The 21,904-nt window shown below is 45.7% G+C and overlaps 1 protein-coding gene across 1 annotated transcript in view; it reads right to left on the bottom strand.

The window, feature by feature from the left end:
- LOC137367179 (dynein axonemal heavy chain 8-like) overlaps positions 1–21,904 on the bottom strand; it is a 2,062,041-nt gene that overhangs the window by 341,009 nt on the left and 1,699,128 nt on the right. Inside the window, exon 96 of the mRNA XM_068028615.1 lies at positions 8,984–9,121. Coding sequence (XP_067884716.1) covers positions 8,984–9,121 — 138 coding nt within the window. The remainder of the gene's footprint in view (positions 1–8,983; positions 9,122–21,904) is intronic.

Genomic DNA, 21,904 nt, shown 5'->3' on the forward strand with positions numbered 1-21,904 from the left:
CATATAATTGGGGGTACGTTCGGGATAAACCCAACGCCAACGACATTCAATTGTACGTGGGGTAATAATCGAGAAAGGAAAAATAAAAAGAACCAGGTTTCCTGTGTAATAGAGTAAAGTCTACACCACCAGAATATCTTTAACTGTTGCTGTGACTTTTCTGGGGAAGGAGGTTGAACCCTGAGTGATTTGTGGAACTTAACCAAGGTTAAGCGAATAGCATTGGCAGCAAAATTGGGGTTACAGTTGAAATTAGGAGCTAAGAAAGCAGACATAACTGAAGTAACAGCACAACATTTGAAATTGGAAGAAGAAAGCAAACCAAAGGGTAGTGCAGCTGAATTAGCTAAAATTCAGTTGAAGCAACTTAGCTTCAACAGGAAAAAAAGAAAGCAATAGAAATGGAAAAAATTAAGCTTCAACAAGAAAAAGAAAAAGAAATAAGAAAACTTGAGCTGGAGAAAAAATTGACAGTAAAAAAACTTGAATTTGAAAAAGAGGAAAGGGAAAAAGAGAAAGTATTTCAGAGAGAAAGAGAAGGAAGGGAATTTGAAGCTAAAACAACAGGGTGGTCCTGACTCCAGTGAAGATTCTGGTGAGGAAGATTCTGGTGAGGAAGAATCTGACTCCAGCCCAGGACTCAGCAGAAAGGTGTTTAAATTTATATAAGCTCTCCTGAATTTTGAGAAAAGGGACATGGAAGCATTTTTCATTTCTTTTGAAAAGATAGCCAAGGAAAGCTGGACACTACTTATGCAAAATAGGTTGAAGGGCAGAGCTCATGAAGTTTATGCCATTCTTGCTGAGAAGGCTGCTGTAGATTATGAGATGGCAAAAAAGGCTATTCTCGTTGCATATGAGTTAATCCCTGAACCTTACCGACAGAAATATCAGAACCTCCGGAGATTGTCTGGGTAGAATTTAAGAGGGTAAAACAAATTAATTTGATCGCTGTATACGGGCACTAAAGATGGAAGCCACGTATGAGAACTTTATAGAACTAATTCTCCTGGAAGAATTTAAAAATTCTCTCCCTTCATTAGTAAGAACCCATGTGGAGAACCAGAAGGTTTCAATGGCCAGACAGGCAGTGGAAATTGCTGATGATTTTGAGCTTGTGTATAAGCCTAAACCCTTTGTCCATCACCCCCACAAACCCGTGAAGGATAAAAGGTGGGAGGGTGAAAGGAAGGCAAGTAGCTGGGGACAAGAAGGGACAGCTGGGAATGCCCCGGGATCTCCTCCTCAGGCCAGAAAAGAAGCTGATAAGGGTGGCAGTAAAGTCCGCAAGCCTAAGTGTTACCATTGTCACAAGGTGGGACATCTTGGTTCAGAATGCTGGAAGTTGCGAGGTAAACCCATGGGACTTATTGAGGTACATGAAGTCAATGCAGAGAAAGGGGCTCTGACTGAGAGTACAGCAGATCAGACTGTAGCTTTGACTGCAGCTGTAAAGCCAAATACAAAAACCACTGTGAGTGCAGGGTTCCGAATAATATACCTGAGAATTATAGGGAAATCTTGTTGAAAGGAAAAGTAACTCCTTATGCCTCAAGTGAGGCAGGCAAACCGATAGTTATACTCAGGGATAGAGGAGTCACCCAAATTCTTTTACTGGGGAAAGGCATAACATTTCAACCAGAGAGCGCACTGAATGTTAACGTTTTAGTAAATGATATTGGCGGGGTGTATATTGGGTGCACCTAGAGTGTGACCTAATGTCTGCAATGGTAACCGTAGCAGTTGTCCTTAGTTTGCTGGTAGACGGAGGTGACCTACTCCTGGGGAATGATTTAGTCTGAGCGAAAGTAGTAACCTCTCCAGTAGTGATGGAAAAAACAAGTAAAGTTAAAGAGACAGAACAGTTACATGAAAAGGTTCCAGGAATGTTTCCTTCTTGTGTAGTAACCTGAACAATGGCTAAACAAGTTCCATTGTCAGAAGTAAAATTGGCACCACAGACAGTTGGCCGAATATCTGAAAATTTCTTTGGGGATTTGGGTAATCTAAAGGAAATGTTTAATAAGTCTTCTCTGATCACGGCTCAGCAAGCTGATCCAGAGTTAAATAAAGTGGCACAATCTGCTCTAACAGAAGCTGAGGCAAAAGGAGTTCCAGAAGGCGGTTATATTACAAGTGGCATTCTGATGAGGAAGTGGAGACCTCATCACAGACCTGCAGATGAAGAATGGACAGTTGTTCAACAGATAGTGGTTCCGCCAAAGTATCACCGGGAACTATTAAGGTTAGCCCACAAAATTCCGATTGTGGGACATGTGGGGATCTGGAAGACCAAATCACATATAAGTCGACTGTTTTACTGGCCAGGTCTTTCCAAGGGTGTGATGCAGTTTTGTAAAACGTGCCATACTTGCCAAATTGTGGGAAAATTGTAACCTGCCATAAAATTGGCATCTCGAATTCCCATACCAATTATTGGGGAACTATTTAGTAGGGTGTTAGTAGACTGTGTAGGACTTTTATCGCAAACAAAAGCTGGACAGCAATAAATATTGACTATCATGGATATGGCTACTCGGTTTCCAGAGGTTCATTCCCTTGAGAACAATTTCTGCTAAGGTAATGGCAGAGAAGTTAACCCAGTTCGTCACTGGAAATGGATTACCGATTGAGATTCAGTTGGATCAAGGCTCCAATTTTATCTCTAACAAATTTCACAAAGTTATGGGTAATTTAGGTATAACACAGTTAAAATCTTCTGCATACCACCCACAGACACAGGGAGCTTTAGAAACGATGATCAGAGCATATTGCTATGAATATCCCCATGATTGGGATAAAAGGCTAGAAATTCATTTGGTTGTCTCTAGGGATTCACCTAATGGATCTACTGGATTTAGTCCTTTTGAAATAGTTTATGGATATGAGATAAGTGGTCTTCTAAAACTAATTAAAAAGGTTTTTAGAACAGAGGGATGATAATAAAGAATGTGATAACAGGAGACTTAGAAAATAATGGTAGGATTGGGCAGAGTCAACATTGATATATGAAAGGGAAATCATGTTTAACAAACCTGTTGGAGTTTTTTGAGGATGTAGCTGGCAGAGTTACATCCTCAGTGGATGTTGTGTATTTAGATGTTCAGAAAGCTTTTGATAAGGTCCCACACAAGAGGTTAGTGAACAAAATTAGAGCACATGGGATTGGGGGGAATATACTGGCATAGATTGAGAACTGGTTAATGGACAGAAAACAGAGAGTAGGAATAAATGTGTCATTTTCAGGTTGGCAGGCTGTGACTAGTGGGGTACTGCAAAGATCAGTGTTTGGGCCCCAGCCTTTCACAATCTATATCAATGATTTGGATTTGGGGATTAAATTTAATATTTCCAAGTTTGCAAATGACACAAAACTAGGCGGAAGTGTTGGGTAAATTTTACAGACCCCCAACATTGGGGGTCGTGGTGGGGGGGAGGGGCGGAAAATGCCTCCGGGAGAGGCCCATCACAGGCCTTGACGCCAGGAAGGCCCAGCTCCATATTGCCGGCGGCGAAGAGGCCTCATGGTGGCACCCGGCTCCTCGGATCATAGTTACAATATGTTAATTTATTTAAATTAAGTACTTACCCACTCCTGCCGTCAGTCCCGGTGTGATATTTGTGCCGGTGGCCGGCACTCCTGTGCCTTCGGATCTCCGTCCAGAGATCCGATGAGGGACACTGGTGGGAAGGCGGAGCAGGTAAGTATTTCAGTGTGGGAGGTGGGTGGGGCGGGGGAGCGTGGTCAAAGCAATCTGATTGGTGTAGGGGATGGTGAGAAGGGGTTGAAATGAAAAGTTCATAAACTTTGAGAGGGGAAGGTCAGGTACACAAGGAGGGAGAGGGCAAGGAATGAACTGAAGAGTTATTGGGGGGACTGCAGTGGGAGAGGGGCTAGAAACATTTCTTTAATTTATTTTCATTAAATTTAAAATGCCGATTTCTTAAATATTTAAACTAAATGGAAGGGCTGGAAGCCCTTTAAAAATGGTGCCAGCACCTGCACAATGGCGCCTGACACTGTTGCCGGAGACAGACCGCCCGCCCCCTCCATGTCATCGGGGGCGGGGGGGGGGGTGGGGGAGGGGTGCAGTCCACCCTGGCCATTTAAATGAGCTGACGCATTTCATATCGCGGCGGCTCAGCAACAAGCGGTCCGCGTGGGCGGACCACCATCTTTGAAGCTCGCCCTGAGATCGGCGGTGAGCATGTAACATCCAGCCCTGTGACTTGTGAGGAGGATGCAAAGACACTTCAAGGGGATTTGGAGAGGCTAAGCGACTGGGCAAAAATTTGGCAGATGGAATACAATGTGGAGAAATGTGAGATTATCCTCTTTGGTAGGAAAAACAAAAATACAGAGTATTCCTTAAATGCTGAGAGGGTAGGAAGTGTGGGTGTCCTTGTTCATGAGTCACTGAAAGCTAACATGCAAGCAATTTAGATGGCAAATGGTATGTTGGCCTTCATTACAAGAGGATTTGAGTATTGGAGTAAAGAAGTCTTATTGCAATTATATAGAGCCTTGGTGAGACGGCACCTGGAATATTGTGTGCAGTTTTGGTCTCCTTACCTAAGGAAAGATATACTTGCCACAGAGGGAGTGCAACAAAGGTTCACCAAACTAATTCCTGGGATAGAGAGATTGTCCTATGAGGAAGGATTAAATAGACTGTGCCTTTATTCTTTTGAGTTTTGAAGAATGAGAGGTGATCTCATTCAAACTTACAATATTTTTTTAAAATTAAGATGTTGCTTGACTGGGAGCCAATGTTGGTGAGCAAGCACATGGGTAATAGGGCAATTGAAGATGCACTTGACTACTCATGTGAAGTCATTAAACTTTTTGCAGCACTGCATCCAAGTCCTCAAGGTTTGACTCCTGGCATTGACTTTCACGTTTATCTGCTCTCACTACCTTCCGACTATGTGTCTGACCTCCTGAACCCCTGCAGATAGAGGACATCTCTCCTCCTTTCCACATCCTCCACCAGGACCTGCAGTGCCACATCGAGAAAACTTGAAGCCCGCGCTCTCCAATGTTGTGCTATTCTTCAGTGGTTCCCAGGTCAGAACCACTTCCTAAATAACTGTCAGCATGTGCTGCACCCAAAATGCACCTCCCCTTTAAGGGATGCAGGTTAGCTTTAAGCAATGGAAGCATGTTTCTATTGGTGCCAGCCACTCACAATATTGGTTCCCTACAGATAAATCCAGCCAATAAACAGCACGGTTAGTACTGACTGAACGCTGAAATCATTGAAATGAGTAGGCAGCACAGAGTTGGCATGCTGCTTGCATTGCAATCAAGAGGCACAGGATAAGCACGCATCATGATCCCCGATCCTGTTTTCAGGAGTTACCGAATATAGTTCCCGATGGTCGGCAGGCTATTCAACTTTGAGTGCACCACAGCCAAGCCTGACCCTGTCTGGTTTAGAACATAGAACATAGAACATTACAGCACTCGATGTTGCACCGACCTGTGAAACCATCTGACCTACACTATTCCATTTTCATCCATATGTCTATCCAATGACCACTTAAATGCCCTTAAAGTTGGCGAATCTACTACTGTTGCAGGCAGGGCGTTCCACGCCCCTACTACTCTCTGAGTAAAGAAACTACCTCTAACATCTGTCCTATATCGATCACCCCTCAACTTAAAGCTATGTCCCCTTGTGTTTGCCATCACCATCCGAGGAAAAAGACTCTCACTATCCACCCTATCTAACCCTCTGATTATCTTATATGTCTCTATTAAGTCACCTCTCCTCCTCCTCCTCCTCCTCCTCTCCAACGAAAACAACCTCAAGTCCCTCAGCCTTTCCTCGTAAGACCTTCCCTCCATACCAGGCAACATCCTAGTAAATCTCCTCTGCACCCTTTCCAAAGCTTCCACATCCTTCCTGTAATGCGGTGACCAGAACTGCACGCAATACTCCAGGTGCAGCCGCACCAGAGTTTTGTACAGCTGCAGCATGACCTCGTGGCTCCGAAACTCGATCCCCCTACTAATAAAAGCGAACGCACCATATGCCTTCTCAACAGCCCTATTAACCTGGGTGGCAACTTTCAGGGATTTATGTACCTGGACACCAAGATCTCTCTGCTCATCTACACTACCAAGAATCTTCCCATTAGCCCAGTACTCTGCATTCCTGTTACTCCTGCCAAAGTGAATCACCTCACACTTCTCCGCATTAAACTCCATTTGCCATCTCTCAGCCCAGCTCTGCAGCCTATCTATGTCCCTCTGTAACCTACAACATCCTTTGGCACTATCCACAACTCCACCGACCTTCGTGTCATCCGCAAATTTACTAACCCACCCTTCTACACCCTCATCCAGGTCATTTATAAAAGTGACAAACAGCAGTGGCCCCAAAACAGATCCGTGCGGTACACCACTAGAAACTAAACTCCAGGATGAACATTTGCCATCAACCACCACCCTCTGTCTTCTTTCAGCTAGCCAATTTCTGATCCAAAGCACTAAATCACCTTCAATCCCATACTTCCGTATTTTCTGCAATAGCCTACCATGGGGAACCTTATCAAACGCCTTACTGAAATCCATATACACCACATCCACGGCTTTACCCTCATCCACCTGTTTGGTCACCTTCTCAAAAAACTCAATAAGGTTTGTGAGGCACGACCTACCCTTCACAAAATCGTGCTGACTATCTCTAATGAACTTATTCTTTTCAAGATGATTATAAATCCTATCTCTTATAACCTTTTCCAACATTTTACCCACAACCGAAGTAAGGCTCACAGGTCTATAATTACCAGGGCTGTCTCTACTCCCCTTCTTGAACAAGGGGACAACATTTGCTATCCTCCAGTCTTCCGGCACTATTCTTGTCGACAATGACGACATAAAGATCAAGGTCAAAGGCTCTGCAATCTCCTCCCTGGCTTCCCAGAGAATCCTAGGATAAATCCCATCTGGCCCAGGGGACTTATCTATTTTCACACTTTCCAAAATTGCTAACACCTCCTCCTTGTAAACCTCAATCCCATCTAGCCTAGTAGTCTGTATCTCAGTATTCTCCTCGACAACATTTTCTTTCTCTACTGTAAATACTGACGCAAAATATTCATTTAACGCTTCCCCTATCTCCTCTGATTCCACACACAACTTGCCACTACTATCCTTGATTGGCCCTAATCTAACTCTAGTCATTCTTTTATTCCTGATATACCTATCGAAAGCCTTCGGGTTTTCCTTGATCCTATCCGCCAATGACTTCTCGTGTCCTCTCCTCGCTCTTCTTCGCTCTCCCTTTAGATCCTTCCTGGCTAGCTTGTAACTCTCAAGCGCCCTAACTGAGCCTTCACGTCTCATCCTAACATAAGCCTTCTTCTTCCTCTTGACGAGTGCTTCAACTTCTTTAGTAAACCATGGCTCCCTCGCTCGACAACTTCCTCCCTGCCTGACAGGTACATGCTTATCAAGGACACGCAGTAGCTGCTCCCTGAATAAGCTCCACATTTCGATTGTGCCCATCCCCTGCAGTTTCCTTCCCCATCCTACGCATCCTCAGTCTTGCCTCATCGCATCATAATTTCCTTTCCCCCAGCTATAATTCTTGCCCTGCGGTATATACCTGTCCCTGCCCATCACTAAGGTAAACCTAACCGAATTGTGATCACTATCACCAAAGTGCTCACCTACATCTAAATCTAACACCTGGCCGGGTTCATTACCCAGTACCAAATCCAATGTGGCATCGCCCCTGGTTGGCCTGTCTACATACTGTGTCAGAAAACCCTCCTACACACACTGGACAAAAACTGACCCATCTAAAGTACTCGAACTATAGTATTTCCAGTCAATATTTGGAAAGTTAAAGTCCCCCATAACCACTACCCTGTTACTCTCACTCCTGTCGAGAATCATCTTCGCTATCCTTTCCTCTACATCTCTGGAACTATTCGGAGGTCTATAGAAAACTCCCAACAGGGTGACCTCTCCTCTCCTGTTTCTAACCTCGGCCCATACTACCTCAGTAGACGAGTCCTCAAACGTCCTTTCTGTCGCTGTAATACTCTCCTTGATTAACAATGCCACACCCACCCCTCTTTTACCATCTTCTCTGTTCTTACTGAAACATCTAAATCCCGGAACCTGCAACATCCATTCCTGTCCCTGCTCTACCCATGTCTCCGAAATAGCCACAACATCGAGATCCCAGGTACCAACCCATGCTGCAAGCTCACCCACCTTATTCCGGATGCTCCTGGCGTTGAAGTAGACACACTTTAAACCAAGTTCTTGCTTGCCAGTGCCCTCTTGCGTTCTTGTAACCTTATCCCTGACCTCACTACTCTCAACATCCTGTACACTGGAACTACAATTTAGGTTCCCATCCCGCTGCTGAATTAGTTTAAACCCCCCCAAAGAGCACTAGCAAATCTCCCCCCAGGATATTGGTACCCCTCTGGTTCAGGTGAAGACCATCCTGTTTGTAGAGGTCCCACCTACCCCAGAAAGAGCCCCAATTATCCAGGAAACCAAAACCCTCCCTCCTACACCATCCCTGCAGACACGTGTTCAACTCCTCTCTCTCCCTATTCCTCGCTTCGCTAGCACGTGGCACGGGCAACAACACAGAGATAACAACTCTGTTTGTTCTCGCTCTAAGCTTCCACCCTAGTCCCTGAATTTCTGCCTTAAATCCCCATCTCTCTTCCTACCTATGTCGTTGGTGCCTATGTGGACCATGACTTGGGGCTGCTCCCCCTCCCCCTTAAGGATCCCAAAAACACGATCTGAGTTTTATGACGTTAGAATACGACACAGGGTAAATCAAACTTTTTGACAGTTTTGGCGTAAATAATAGATAAATCATATAAAAACCAAAAAAAATTTAAATAAACCTAAACATTATGATTTTTACATTTAACATTGGTTAGTAGTCATATAAAAAGATATTTATTGATTAGCTAGAAATCCTCTAAGGTTGTAACTCACCATTTTCTCTTTCATGGCAGCATCAAACTTTGCCTGTGCCTTGTCCAGTTCGGATTGCTTCTCATCCAGCTGGGCCTGGGCAGTTCCGAACTCCTTCATGGCCCGTTGGAGGCGGTTTTCTTGTACAGCCAAATTAGCCTATAAACAAGTATTAAAAAAGGAAAGCCAATGACTTCAAGTTTATAGAAAGACCTTTTCAGCAACAGAAAATATCTTCTCACTGACCTCAGCGCTAAGAGAAATTACCCTCCCATGGACATCAGGATGTTACAGTAGTTAGATCTTAAAGAGATAAGGTGAGTCGGCAAAACTGTAGCAAATGGAGTTCAATGTGGGAAAGTTTGAGATCATCCACTTTGAGCTGAAGAAAGACAGATCAGAATATATCCTAAGCAGTGAGAAGCAAGAAATTGTGGAGGAGCAGAGAGATTTAGGAGTTCAAGTACAGAAATCACAAAAACTAGTGGACAGGTACAGTAAATAATCAAAAATGCTAATGGAAGGTTACCTTTTATCTCAAAAGGTGTGTAAGCTATGCTATTGTTATATAAAATTCGAGTTAGACCACATCGAAAGTATCATGTTGCATTTAATCTGGGCATGCAACTGAAGAAGGAGATATTGGTCTTGGAGCAAGAACGCATTTAACTTAAAGTAAATGGACATTAAAGGATCAAGCAGCTATACTGAGAAGGCAGTTTGCAAATTGACAATTGTCAGAAAAATGGCCACGTTTCATATCCCAGGAGCTAACAGGACTTTTAACTGTACTCTTCCTACAAACTGGAAGCTGCAATGAAATTATTCATAGAGACATAGGGCTGAATTTTACCAGCCCCTGATGCCGCAGGTCGCGGCAGGGGGGCCGGTAAAATTCTGCGGGGAGAGGCCCGCCTCGACGTGCAACGTCGATAAGGGCCCGCCACATATTACCGACGGCGGGCAGATCTCGGTGTGGCCCCCCACTGCATGGTGGCCTGCCCTTCATCTAAATATGTAAATAAAGATTAATTATATGCAAACGTACTTACCTGCAGGCAGTGGCCGTTCCACGCCGATTTTACGGCTGCTGTTTGGCCTTCACGTGCCTTCGGAACTCCATACAGAGTTCCGAGGTAAGAACCTGGTGGAGAGGGGGAAGGAATAGCATTTTCAGGGTGGGAGGGGTGGGGGAGCGGGGAAAACAAATTCAGTAGAATGAATGGTGGGAAAGGATTAGAGGCCAAATGTTAGAAGGTTGGGGACAAAGCTCGGGTCGTGAAAAAGGCAAGTGTTACTCATTTCAGGCATTGAATTGACCATGGGGGTGGAGGGTGGGGAGGGGTGTTTGGAAAGGGCTTCCACATCTTTATTAATTGTTACTAAAAATTTATGAGTAATGTTCCTTCAAAAATAAAATAAAATTCTAAGGGCTGAAAGTCCTTTAAAAATGGCGCCGGCGCCTGCATGGTGGCGGCAAAAGCTGTTGCCAGGGACACTGCGGCCACCCCCTACATGTCACCGAGGGTGGCTGCTCTGCCTCCTCTATTTAAATCAGCCCGCACGTGTAATATCACAGGGGCTGTCTGGCGGCCCTTCCATGCCGGAAGGCTGCCAAGTTCAAGGTGCACCACCGTGGAGCACAACACACAAATAAAATCCGGCCATAGACTTGATGAATTGATTGCATAAATATGCTAACCAAGAAATAGATGGAGCAAATAGACTGCACAATGGTATGTGTTTGCTCAAATTTAAGTGACCGTCCTGACTATTGAACACCTGTGATCAAGCTATTAGCAGGACTTACAAAATAATGACCATGGCTCCAGTGCATCTGAATCAGCCACCACATCCATTGGAAATGTTAATCTCAAAACTGTTACAGAAGGTAAAACTTATTCACCAACCTGATGATCCTGATAAACTCAGAATTATCCCATCAAAGCACCTTTGTGTGAAAATGGGCTATTCAAGGCCTCAGGATGTGGAAGTGATCAAGTCAAGCATGGTATAGATTTCATAAATGGACAAGATTAAGATGTTCTGAGCAAAATATGTGAGGTTATCCACTTTGGTGGCAAAAACAGAAAGGCAGATTACTATCTGAATGGCGATAGATTGGGAAAGGGAGAGGTGCAGCGAGACTTGGGTGTTCTTGTGCACCAGTCGCCGAAAGTAAGCATGCAGGTGCAGCAGGTAGTTAAGAAGGCCAATGGTATGTTGGCCTTCATAGCGAGAGGATTCGAGTACAGGAGCAAGGATGTCTTGCTGTAATTATACAAGGCCTTGGTGAGACCACATCTGGAGTATTGTGTGCAGTTTTGGTCTCCTTATCTGAGGAAGGATGTTCTTGCTATGAAGGGAGTGCAGCAAAGGTTCACCAGACTGTTTCCTGGGATGGCAGGACTGATCTATGAAGAGAGATTGGGTCAATTAGGCTTGTATTCGCTACAGTTTAGAAGGATGAGAGGGGATCTTATAGAAACCTAAAAAATTCTAACAGGACTGGACAGACTAGATGCAGGAAGGATGTTCCCGATGGCGGGGGAGTCCAGGACCAGAGGTCACAGTCTAAGGATAAGGGGTAAGCCAGTCAGGACTGAGATGAGGAGCGATTTCTTCACCCAGAGAGTGGTGAACCTGTGGAATTCTCTACACGGAAAGCAGTTGAGACCAAATCATTAAATATATTCAAGAAAGAGTTAAGTATAGTTCTGAGGGCTAAAGGGATCAAGGGATCAAGGGATATGGGGAGAAAGCGGGAATAGGGTACTGAATTTGGATGATCAGCCATGATCGTATTGAATGGGAGAACAGGCTTGAAGGGCTGAATGGCCTAGTCCTGCTCCTATTTTTCTATGTTTCTAAAAGTGGGAGGAGGTTGTGTCCATCATTGGCATGGGTGTGATTGTTGTACTATAAGTGTGCGTTTAGGACATACTGTGTGACTTGCAAGAATAACTGCGGGTGGACTTGATCATCTGCACAGATGGGAACATACTTCCCTGAGTGATTGCTGGGATGAGTAGTGTTTGAAATTAAAGAGAGTCAAAGGGAACAGTGTATGTGAGTACTTCTTGAAATTAAAGTGGAGTGTACTGACATTGGTATGTTTCTGTTGTACAATAAAGTAAACAGAATACTGAATTGTACTGAGTTGTGAGCCTTGACGATTTTACCTCATCTTGGCCCCCAACTGCCAAGAATAAGGCACATATATTTCACCACATGGACATTAAATTTTAAAATTGTTATTGGAGTAAAGAAAGAACTTGCTTTTTTAAAAGATAGCAACACCAGACTCTTGACTGGAAAGACATTTGCATATTTGCAGACAGTGCTTAAAAGGGACAAAAGACCATTTCCTGACACATTCAATCCACAATGAACTTTTGATTAGCAAACGTTGAGGGTGGCGAGGCTCGCATTCCAGGTTGACTGCTAAGATGGCCGAGTACACAATGGACATGGTCACACACACCCCTAGTGACATGACTAACCTGCTGGGCAACCTGAGTTTTTTGAATTTGAACTGGCAACAGAGTTTTGAAAGGCAGAAAGCTGTTTGCTCCTGGACTGGAAAAGACCTCTCTCCTGTCTGCTTTCACCTCTCCCACCAGCTTCAGAGACCATTGAAGACATATGAACCCCAAGAGAGAAAAGTGTCCTACAGTGAACAAGGTTTAAGAAGAATACTGGGCCCCAAGGAAAAGCAAGATCTACCTGCAATCAAGGACTACAGCAAGCTTGAAGCACAGTAACAGAAACCCCTCTTCAAACCTCTCTACTTTATTTTTCTTCCACTCTTTTCTGTCTCTATTTGCATGTACATTTCGTGTATGCATGCTAGTGCGGGGTGCGGTGTGTCGGCGTTAACTGTATTCGGGATTAAGTTTAAGTTTTAATAAATTTCACTTTTCTTCTTTAAACCTAAGAAGGCCTGTTTGTTCTCAGTTTTTGCCTTATAATCGGAAAGCGGTGAATAAGGATTCACCAAGGGGGAGCTCAAAACACAATGTGTTTAACACAAAACCCTGTTACAGTAAGACCAGGAGAAGGCTGAACGAGACCACTGGACACCTTTCTCACCTGGTCGTAACAGACATTTGGGTGCTAGCATCCAGAATTGACCGACAGACAAACGAGGGAAATTGGAAGTGGGAAGCCAAATTGTTCCCAATCAAAAAGAGCAAGTTTTCAATACAGGTTTTCTTGTGGTTGTGTGTGCTTGAATACTAACATGTCTGCAACTGAAGCTAGTAGCTCTCCAAGCCAGGGTGAAGTAACTTGGGAGAAGTTAAAAGCACTGTCTATGGAGGAGTTGAAGAAAATTGCTGAGCTGCGTGGGATCACTGTACGTGGCAAGGCTAGGAAGCCTGAATTCTTAAGGCAGGTGGCCAACCATTTTTCCCTTGGATCTGAAGAAGCAGAAACAGGAGTAGAAGCAGACTCTGACTACTAACAAAGATACATTGGAACAAAGGAAATTTGAATTTGAGGAAACAGAGAGGGAGAAAGAGAGAGTCTTCCAGAAGGGACAGGAAGAGAAAGAGAGAGAGCTTTCCAAAGGAACATGAAGAGAATGAAAGTCAGGACAGAGAGAGAGAGAAAGAATATTCCAGAAAGAATGCGAAGAGAGTTGAAGCGGGCTTGAATTAACTAGTGGGTGACAGAGTAACCCCAGTGAAAGCATGGCCAGTATGGAGGGGCATAATTCAGGGCTGGGTACAGAATTGCTAAAACTCGCCCAACGAATTCCAACATTCAATGAGAAAGATGTGGAAGCGTTTTTTGTGTCTTTTGAGAAACTGGCAAGGCAGCTAAAATGGCCAGCTGAGACCTGGCCTCCTTTAATACAAAGCAAACTAACTGGAAAAGTCCATGAGGTTTATTCCTTGCTGCCAGATGAGAGTTCATCAAATTATGAACTGACCAAAAATGCTATCCTTGGGGCATATGAATTAGTACCCGAAGCCTACTGTCAAAAGTTTAGAACCCTTAAAAGCAAGCTAATCAAATTTATCTGGAGTTTGAAAGAAGTAAGCAGCTGGCTTTTGACCAGTAGCAGAGGGCTCCTCAAATACAGCTCAGCTATGAGACTCTCAGAGAAGTAATTCTGTTAGAGGAATTTAAAAACTCTCTCCCATTCTCAATAAAGACCCATATAGAGGAGCAGCGGGCTCAGGGAGCCCAGCAAATGGCCGTTCTGGCTGATCAGTTTGCTTTAATTTAAAAGTCGATTTCCCGGGGACAATCTTTTCGAATCACCCCCACAAATCCAAAAAGGAGAAAGGGTGGGAAGGTGATCTCCGTCCAGGGAGAGAAAGGAAAGCAGGAGACACAGGGACCCCTTCTCCAGCCAAAAAGGAATGTGCTGTGAGCAAGAGTGTGACCCCGAGACCTGTGTGTTTCCATTGTAATAAAGCAGGGTATTTAAAAGTTCACTGCTGAAAACTAAAGGGAAAACCGGTAGGGTTAATCAGGGCACACCCACTCAGTGAAGACGGGACCCTGATGGAAAACACAGAACAACCTGTGGCTTTAACTGCAGTAAGAGTGCAACCCAGGAAGCTTACTACAGCCAGTGCAGGAAAAGTTAATAGGATTCCTGAAGGCTATCAGGGTTTTGTGCCTGAAGGGAAAGTTACCCCATACCCCTCGAGTGGGGCAAGCAAGCCCATGGTGATTCTCAGGGACACAGGGGCCACCAGATCCCTTTTACTGGGAAAAGGCCTGATCTTTCCCCCAGAGAGTGCAGTGATCACCAGAATGGTGGTGAATGGTATTGGAGGGCAGTGTATGCCTGTACCTGTACACGGGGTGCACCTGGAGTGCGACCTAGCTTCGGGACCGGTGACCGTAGGGATTGTCCCTAATTTGCCTGTGGACAGGGTTGACCTGCTCCTAGAAAATGATCTGGTGGGGGTGAAGGTGGTAGACCCCCAGTAGTGAAAGAAAGATTGTAGGAGGTCAGAGAGACAGGCCTGAGGCAGGAGACAGACCCTGAATGTGCAGTGGATCAGGCCATGATCAAACCAGTTCCCCCAGAGGAGACTGCATTGGCACTGCAGGCAGATGACCATGAGGTCTGCCTGGCCGAGACTTTCTGTGGAAAGTTGGGAGACCTAGGGAATGAATTAAATGGATTTTCCCTTGCTGAGGCTCAGCAAGCCGACCCAGTATTGTGAGAGTTAGCACAGGCTGCCCAGTCTGAAAGTGAAGCAGAGGGAGTCCCTGATTGCTACTATTTAAAGAATGAGATACTGATGAGGAAATGGAGTTCTCCTCACAGACCTGAGAGCAAGGAGCGGACAGTGGTTCACCAGTTAGTGGTGCCACAGAGGTACCAGAGAGAAATATTAAGAAGGGCCCAGGAGACTACAGTGGCTGTACATGCTGGTATATGAAAGACCAAAGCACGCAAAAGACAGCAGTTTGACTGGCCAAAACGCCACAAAGATGTGATGGAGAACTGCAGGAGATGCCACTTGTGCCAGGTTGAGGGGAAACCCCAACCTACAGTGAAATATCCACTCCTAAGTCCTGTACCAGTGTTCGGAGAACCTTTCAGCAGAGGGCTGGTGAACTGTAAGGGACCCCCGCTGAGAAAAAAGCAGGACAGGCAGGCTGGCAAAAGTTTAGAAAGAGGAGAAACAATGACCAAGAGGGCAGGTTAAAGGAAGTTCGGGAGGAATCCCGGATGAAAACCCTTACTGTCTTGTGAACCAACCTTGAAAAATATGAAAAGTTAGACCCCACATCCTCCTATGTAAATGCGGACTCTAGAAGCACCTCACCAGAGTTGCGAACAGCATTTACAGGAACCTGTAGAGACTAAGAGAGACCTCGCGGGGGCACAGTAACCGTGAGGGTGATGCCTCACCAAGTCAAAGTGCCACAGGAGAGTGCAGTCAAGTCTACATACCTGCAGGCAGGAATGTCCCAGAGAACAAAGGGCCTGCGCCGTGGCAGTCACCCGAGCCATTTTCCGCTTCGTCTGGGGATCTAAAATGGACCGGGTCCGGAGGGACACGATGTTCAAATCTCTGGACAAGGGCGGGAAAAATGTACCCAACGTGGCCCTCATCCTGACGACCACCTTCGTGTGCGGCTGCATCAAGCTATGTGTAGATCCCCAGTACGCAAACTCCAAGTGTCACTATGTGCTGAGGTTCTATCTGTCCCCGGTGTTGCGAAGGATGGGCCTGGTCACATTGCCGCGGAACGCACCATGCAGTTGGGCGGCGCCGTACCACCTATCCTTCGTGGAGCAGTTTCTGCGGAAAAACACCTTTGACCACCGGTCCATCAGGCAGTGGTCTGCACGGAATGTCCTCAAGGCCCTACGGGAAAAGGAAACGGTGGATCCTGTCGGATGGTTCCCCGAGCAGACCGTCAAAGTCATTTGGCGGAATGCCTCATCACCAGAACTTTCAAACAAGCACCAAGACGTAGCTTGGCTGGTGGTGAGAAGGGCCCTCCCCGTCAGATCCTTCATGCACACCCGAAGTCTCGCCCCCTCCGCACAGTGCCCCCGCGTTGGCTGTGGTGGGGAAGAGACGGTCGCCCACCTCCTCCTGGAATGTGCCTTTGCAAAGCAGGTGTGGAAAGAGATGCAGTGGTTTTTGTCAAGGTTCATCCCAAGCAGCTCTGTAACACAGGAGTCTGTGCTCTACGGGCTGTTCCCAGGGACGCACACCGAGACAAACATCAACTGCTGCTGGAGGACTATCAATTCGGTGAAAGACGCCCTTTGGTCTGCCCGAAACTTGCTGGTCTTCCAGCGCAAAGAGTTGTCCACCACCGAATGTTGCAGACTGGCACATTCCAAGGTCCAGGACTACGTGCTGAGGGACGCACTAAAGCTTGGGGCAGCCGCAGCAAAGGCTCAATGGGGAAAGACCACAGTGTAAGGTTCCCCCACCAAGCTGGACTGAGGGGCTGGAACCATGGGAAGCCCCTCGAACTGTATCGTTAATATTCTCAATTACTGTAAATGTAAAACTGTAATTGACATGACAATTGTGAAACGGAAGGGTTGGGAAGAAACTCATGACATTATTGAAAGAAACTGATCTCTTTTGCAATGTTTGTATTTTTTCGTGCTGTTTGGAAACTGTTTGGCAATGTAATTTTTACAGAGTTTTATGAATAAAGTATATTTTGGAAAAAAAAACAAAGAGCAGATTAACAAAGAACCCTCCCCACAGTCAGAGGAAAAGGGAACCACCCATCCCCTGAAATCTAAAGCCTTTGCATGACTCAGCAAAGCATTGAAAGAAAGTTCAGGATAGACCTGCCCTCTACTAACTCTCCTGAAACAAAAAATTATCTCAACAGGAACAAAAACCCGACGCAGTCGTGATAATGGGCAAACTGAAGAAAACCTTCCCCAAAGAATCACATGGTTACTGGGATGCCAAAAAAGGGGAAATGAAAGCAGCACTGGCACCCAGAAAAGACCATTTTAATAAGATTTAAAAGCTATAAAAGAATGGAAATAAATGAGAGAAATGCATGGTTTTTCTTTCTGTATCTTATATTTCTCTCAAACCTTTTAATGAAATGCACCATTTTTTTTCAAATCGCATTTCATTCTCCTGGGTGTGGAGGTGTCATGCAGGCCCCCAACTGCCAAGAATAAGGCACATATATTTCACCACATGGACATTAAATTTAAAATTGTTATTGGAGTAAAGAAAGAACTTGCTTTTTTAAAAGAAAGCAACACCAGACTCTTGACTGGAAAGACATTTGCATATTTGCAGACAGTGCTTAAAAGGGACAAAAGACCATTTCCTGACACATTCAATCCACAATGAACTTTTGATTAGCAAACGTTGAGGGTGGCGAGGCTCGCATTCCAGGTTGACTGCTAAGATGGCCGAGTACACAAATGGACATGGTCACACCCTCCCGACTCACATGACTAACCTGCTGGGTAACCTGAGTTTTTTGAATTTGAACTTGCCACAGAGTTTTGAAAGACAGAAAGCTGTTTGCTCCTGGACTGGAAAAGACCTCTCTCCTGTCTGCTCTCATTTCTCCCACCAGCTTCAGAGACCATTGAAGACATATGAGCTCCAAGAGAGAAAAGTGTCCCACAGTGAACAAGGTTTAAGAAAAATACTGGGCCCCAAGGAAAAGCAAGATCTACCGACAAGCAAGGACGACAGCGAGCTCGAAGCACAGGAACAAAAACCCCTCTTCAAAGATTGCCTCAAACCTCTCTTATTTTTCTTCTGCTCTTACCTGTCTCTATTTGCATGTGCATATCGCGTATGCATGCTAGTGTGGGGCGCGGCAAGTATTCCGTAGGCATTAACCGAATTAGAGATTAAGTTTAAGTTTTAATAAATTTCACTTTTCTTCTTTAAACCCAAGAAGGCCTGATTGTGCTCATTTCTTTGCCTTACATCCAGGGAGAAGACTTGGGGGCTGGAGTTCCAGACTGGTAAGTACAAAAAACCTACCTCGGGGATTCGCGGCCTACATCCAGGGAGAAGACTCGGAGGGCGGAGTTCCGGACCGGTAAGTATAAAAAACGCACCTCGGGGATTCGCGGCCTACATCCAGGGAGAAGACTTGGAGGGCGGAGTTCCGGACCGGTAAGTATAAAAAACGCACCTCGGGGATTCGCGGCCTACATCCAGGGAGAAGACTCGGAGGGCGGAGTTCTGGACCGGTAAGTATAAAAAACGCACCTCGGGGATTCGCGGCCTACATCCAGGGAGAAGACTCGGAGGGCGGAGTTCCGGACCGGTAAGTATAAAAAACGCACCTCGGGGATTCGCGGCCTACATCCAGGGAGAAGACTCGGAGGGCGGAGTTCCAGCGGGGTAAGTATAAAATACTTAACACTGGTAAAAAAAAAACTGAAAAAATACTTTTTAAAAAACTGAAAAATTGACGTCACAGGAAAGCTGTGACCTGATTGGCTGGTAGGGAATTTGTACTGAATTTGAAAATAAAACATTGACAAAAATTGATTAAAACCCAAATTAACTAATTAATTAATAAGTAGAGGAGTAACTAAACCAGAGGGAGGAGATGACTGTATTTAGTTAGCATTTAATATTTATAGTGGAAATCTAACACGAGGGACCATATAGTTAATTGAAACATAATTTAGTCAGGATTTAATAAGTATTTATTTTAAATTAATTCATTAATTAGTGCTAGAAATGTCAGTTAGAGGGGTGAAGTGCTTCACCTGTGAGATGTGGGAGCTTCCAGCGTTCCGGGCGACTACATCTGCAGGAAGTGTACCCAGTTGCAGCTCCTCACAGACCGCATGGATCGGTCGGAGCAGCAACTGGATGCACTTAGGAGCATGCAGGTGGCAGAAAGCATCATAGACAGGAGTTTTAGAGAAGTGGTTACACCCAAGGTGCAGGCAGATAGATGGGTGACCGCTAGAAGGGGCAGGCAGTCAGTGCAGGAATCGCCTGTGGCTATCCCCCTCTCTAACAAGTATACCGTTTTGGATACGATTGGGGGGCTGGCCTATCAGGGGAAAACAACAGTAGCAGCCAGAGCAGCGGCACCACGGCTGGCACTGTTGTTCAGCAGGGAGGGACAAACCGCAGAAGAGCAATAGTTATAGGGGACTCTATAGTCAGGGGCACAGATAGGCGCTTCTGTGGACGTGAAAGAGACTCCAGGATGGTATGTTGCCTCCCTGGTGCCAGGGTCAAGGATGTCTCTGAACGGACAGGAGGCATTCTGAAGGGGGAGGGTGAACAGCCAGAGGTTGTGGTACACATCGGTACCAATGACATAGGCAGGAAGAGTGATGAGGTCCTGCAGGGGGAGTTTAGGCAGTTTGGTAGAAAGTTAAAAGACAGGACCTCGAGGGTTGTAATCTCGGGATTACTCTCTGTGCCACGTGCCAGTGAGGCTAGAAATAGGAAGATAGTGCAGCTAAACACGTGGCTGAACAGCTGGTGTAGGAGGGAGGGTTTCAGATATCTGGATCATTGGGATCTCTTCAGGGACAGGTGGGACCTGCACAAGAAGGACGGGTTGCATCTAAACTGGAGGGGCACAAATATCCTGGCTGCGAGGTTTGCTAGCGTCACTCGGGAGGGTTTAAACTAGTGTGGCAGAGGGGTGGGAACCAGAGCAGTAGGGACAGCAAGTGAAATAAATGAGGGGGAACGAGTAAATAAGGGGAAGAGCAGGCAGGGAGAGGTTGCTGAGCACAGTGGGACTGGTGGTCTGAAGTGCATTTGTTTTAATGCAAGAAGCATAACAGGTAAGGCAGATGAACTGAGAGCTTGGATTAGTACTTGGAACTATGATGTTGTTGCTATTACAGAGACTTGGTTGAGGGAAGGACAGGATTGGCAGCTAAATGTTCTGGGATTTAGAAGCTTCAGGTGGGATAGAGGGGGATTTTTTTTTTTTAGAGATACAGCAATGAAACAGGCCCTTCGGCCCACCAAGTCAGTGCCGACCATCAACCACCCATCTATACTAATCCCACACTAATTCCATATTCCTACCACATATCCCCACCTGTCCCGATATTTCCCTACCACCTACCTATACTAGGGGCAATTGCTAATGGCCAATTTACCTATCAGCTTGCAAGTCTTTGGCTTGTGGGAGGAAACCGGAGCACCCGGAGGAAACCCACGCAGACACAGGGAGAACTTGCAAACTCCACACAGGCAGTACCCGGAATTGAACCCGGGTCGCTGGAGCTGTGAGGCTGCTGTGCTAACCACTGCTCCACTGTGCCGCCCTTACCGGATGTAAAAGAGGTGGGGGAGTTGCATTACTGGTTAAGGAGAATATCACAGCTGCACTGCGGGAGGACACCTCGGAGGGGTCATGCAGCAAGGCAATATGGGTGGAGCTCAGGAATAGGAAGGGTGCAGTCACGATGTTGGGGGTTTACTACAGGCCTCCCAACAGCCAGCAGGAGGTAGAGGAGCAGATATGTAGACAGATTTTGGAAAGATGGAAAGGTAACAGGGTTGTCGTGGTGGGTGATTTTAACTTTCCCGATATTGACTGGGACTCACTTAGTGCTAGGGGCTTGGATGGGGCAGAATTTGTAAGGAGCATCAAGGAGAGCTTCTTGAAACAATATGTAGATAGTCCAACTAGGGAAGGGGCCATACTGGACCTGGTATTGGGGAATGAGCCCGGCCAAGTGGTCGAAGTTTCAGTAGGGGAGCATTTCGGGAACAGTGACCATAATTCTGTACGTTTTAAGGTACTTGTGGATAAGGATAAGAGTCGTCCTCGGGTGAAGGTGCGAAATTGGGGGAAGGCTAATTATAACAATATTAGACAGGAATTGAAGAATTTAGATTGGGGGCGACTGTTTGAGGGTAAATCATCTGGCATGTGGGAGTCTTTCAAACGTCAGTTGATTAGAATCCAGGACCAGCAAGTTCCTGTGAGGAAGAAGGATAAGTTTGGCAAGTTTCGGGAACATTGGATAACGAGGGATATTGTGAACCGAGTCAAAAAGAAAAAGGAAGCATTCATAAGGGCCAGAAGGCTGGGAACAGACGAAGCCCTTGAGGAATATAAAGAAAGTTAGAAGGAACTTAAGCAAGGAGTCAGGAAGGCTAAAAGGGGTCATGAAAAGTCATTGGCACACAGGATTAAGGAGAATCCCAAAGCTTTTTATACGTATATAAAGAGCAAGAGGGTAACCAGGGAAAGGGTTGGCCCACTCAAGGACAGAGATGGGAATCCATGTGTGGAGCCAGAGGAAATGGGCGAGGTACTAAATGAGTACTTTGCATCAGTATTCACCAAAGAGAAGGACTTGGTGGATGATGAGTCCAGGGAAGGGAGTGTAGATAGGCTGGGTCATGTCGTTATCAAAAAGGAGGAGGTGTTGGGCGTCAGCAAAGCATTAAGGTAGATCAGTCCCCAGGGGCTGATGGTATCTACCCAAGAATTCTGAGGGAGGCA

This window comes from Heterodontus francisci, chromosome 3 (assembly GCF_036365525.1).
Source record: "Heterodontus francisci isolate sHetFra1 chromosome 3, sHetFra1.hap1, whole genome shotgun sequence".
NCBI lineage: Eukaryota > Metazoa > Chordata > Chondrichthyes > Heterodontiformes > Heterodontidae > Heterodontus > Heterodontus francisci.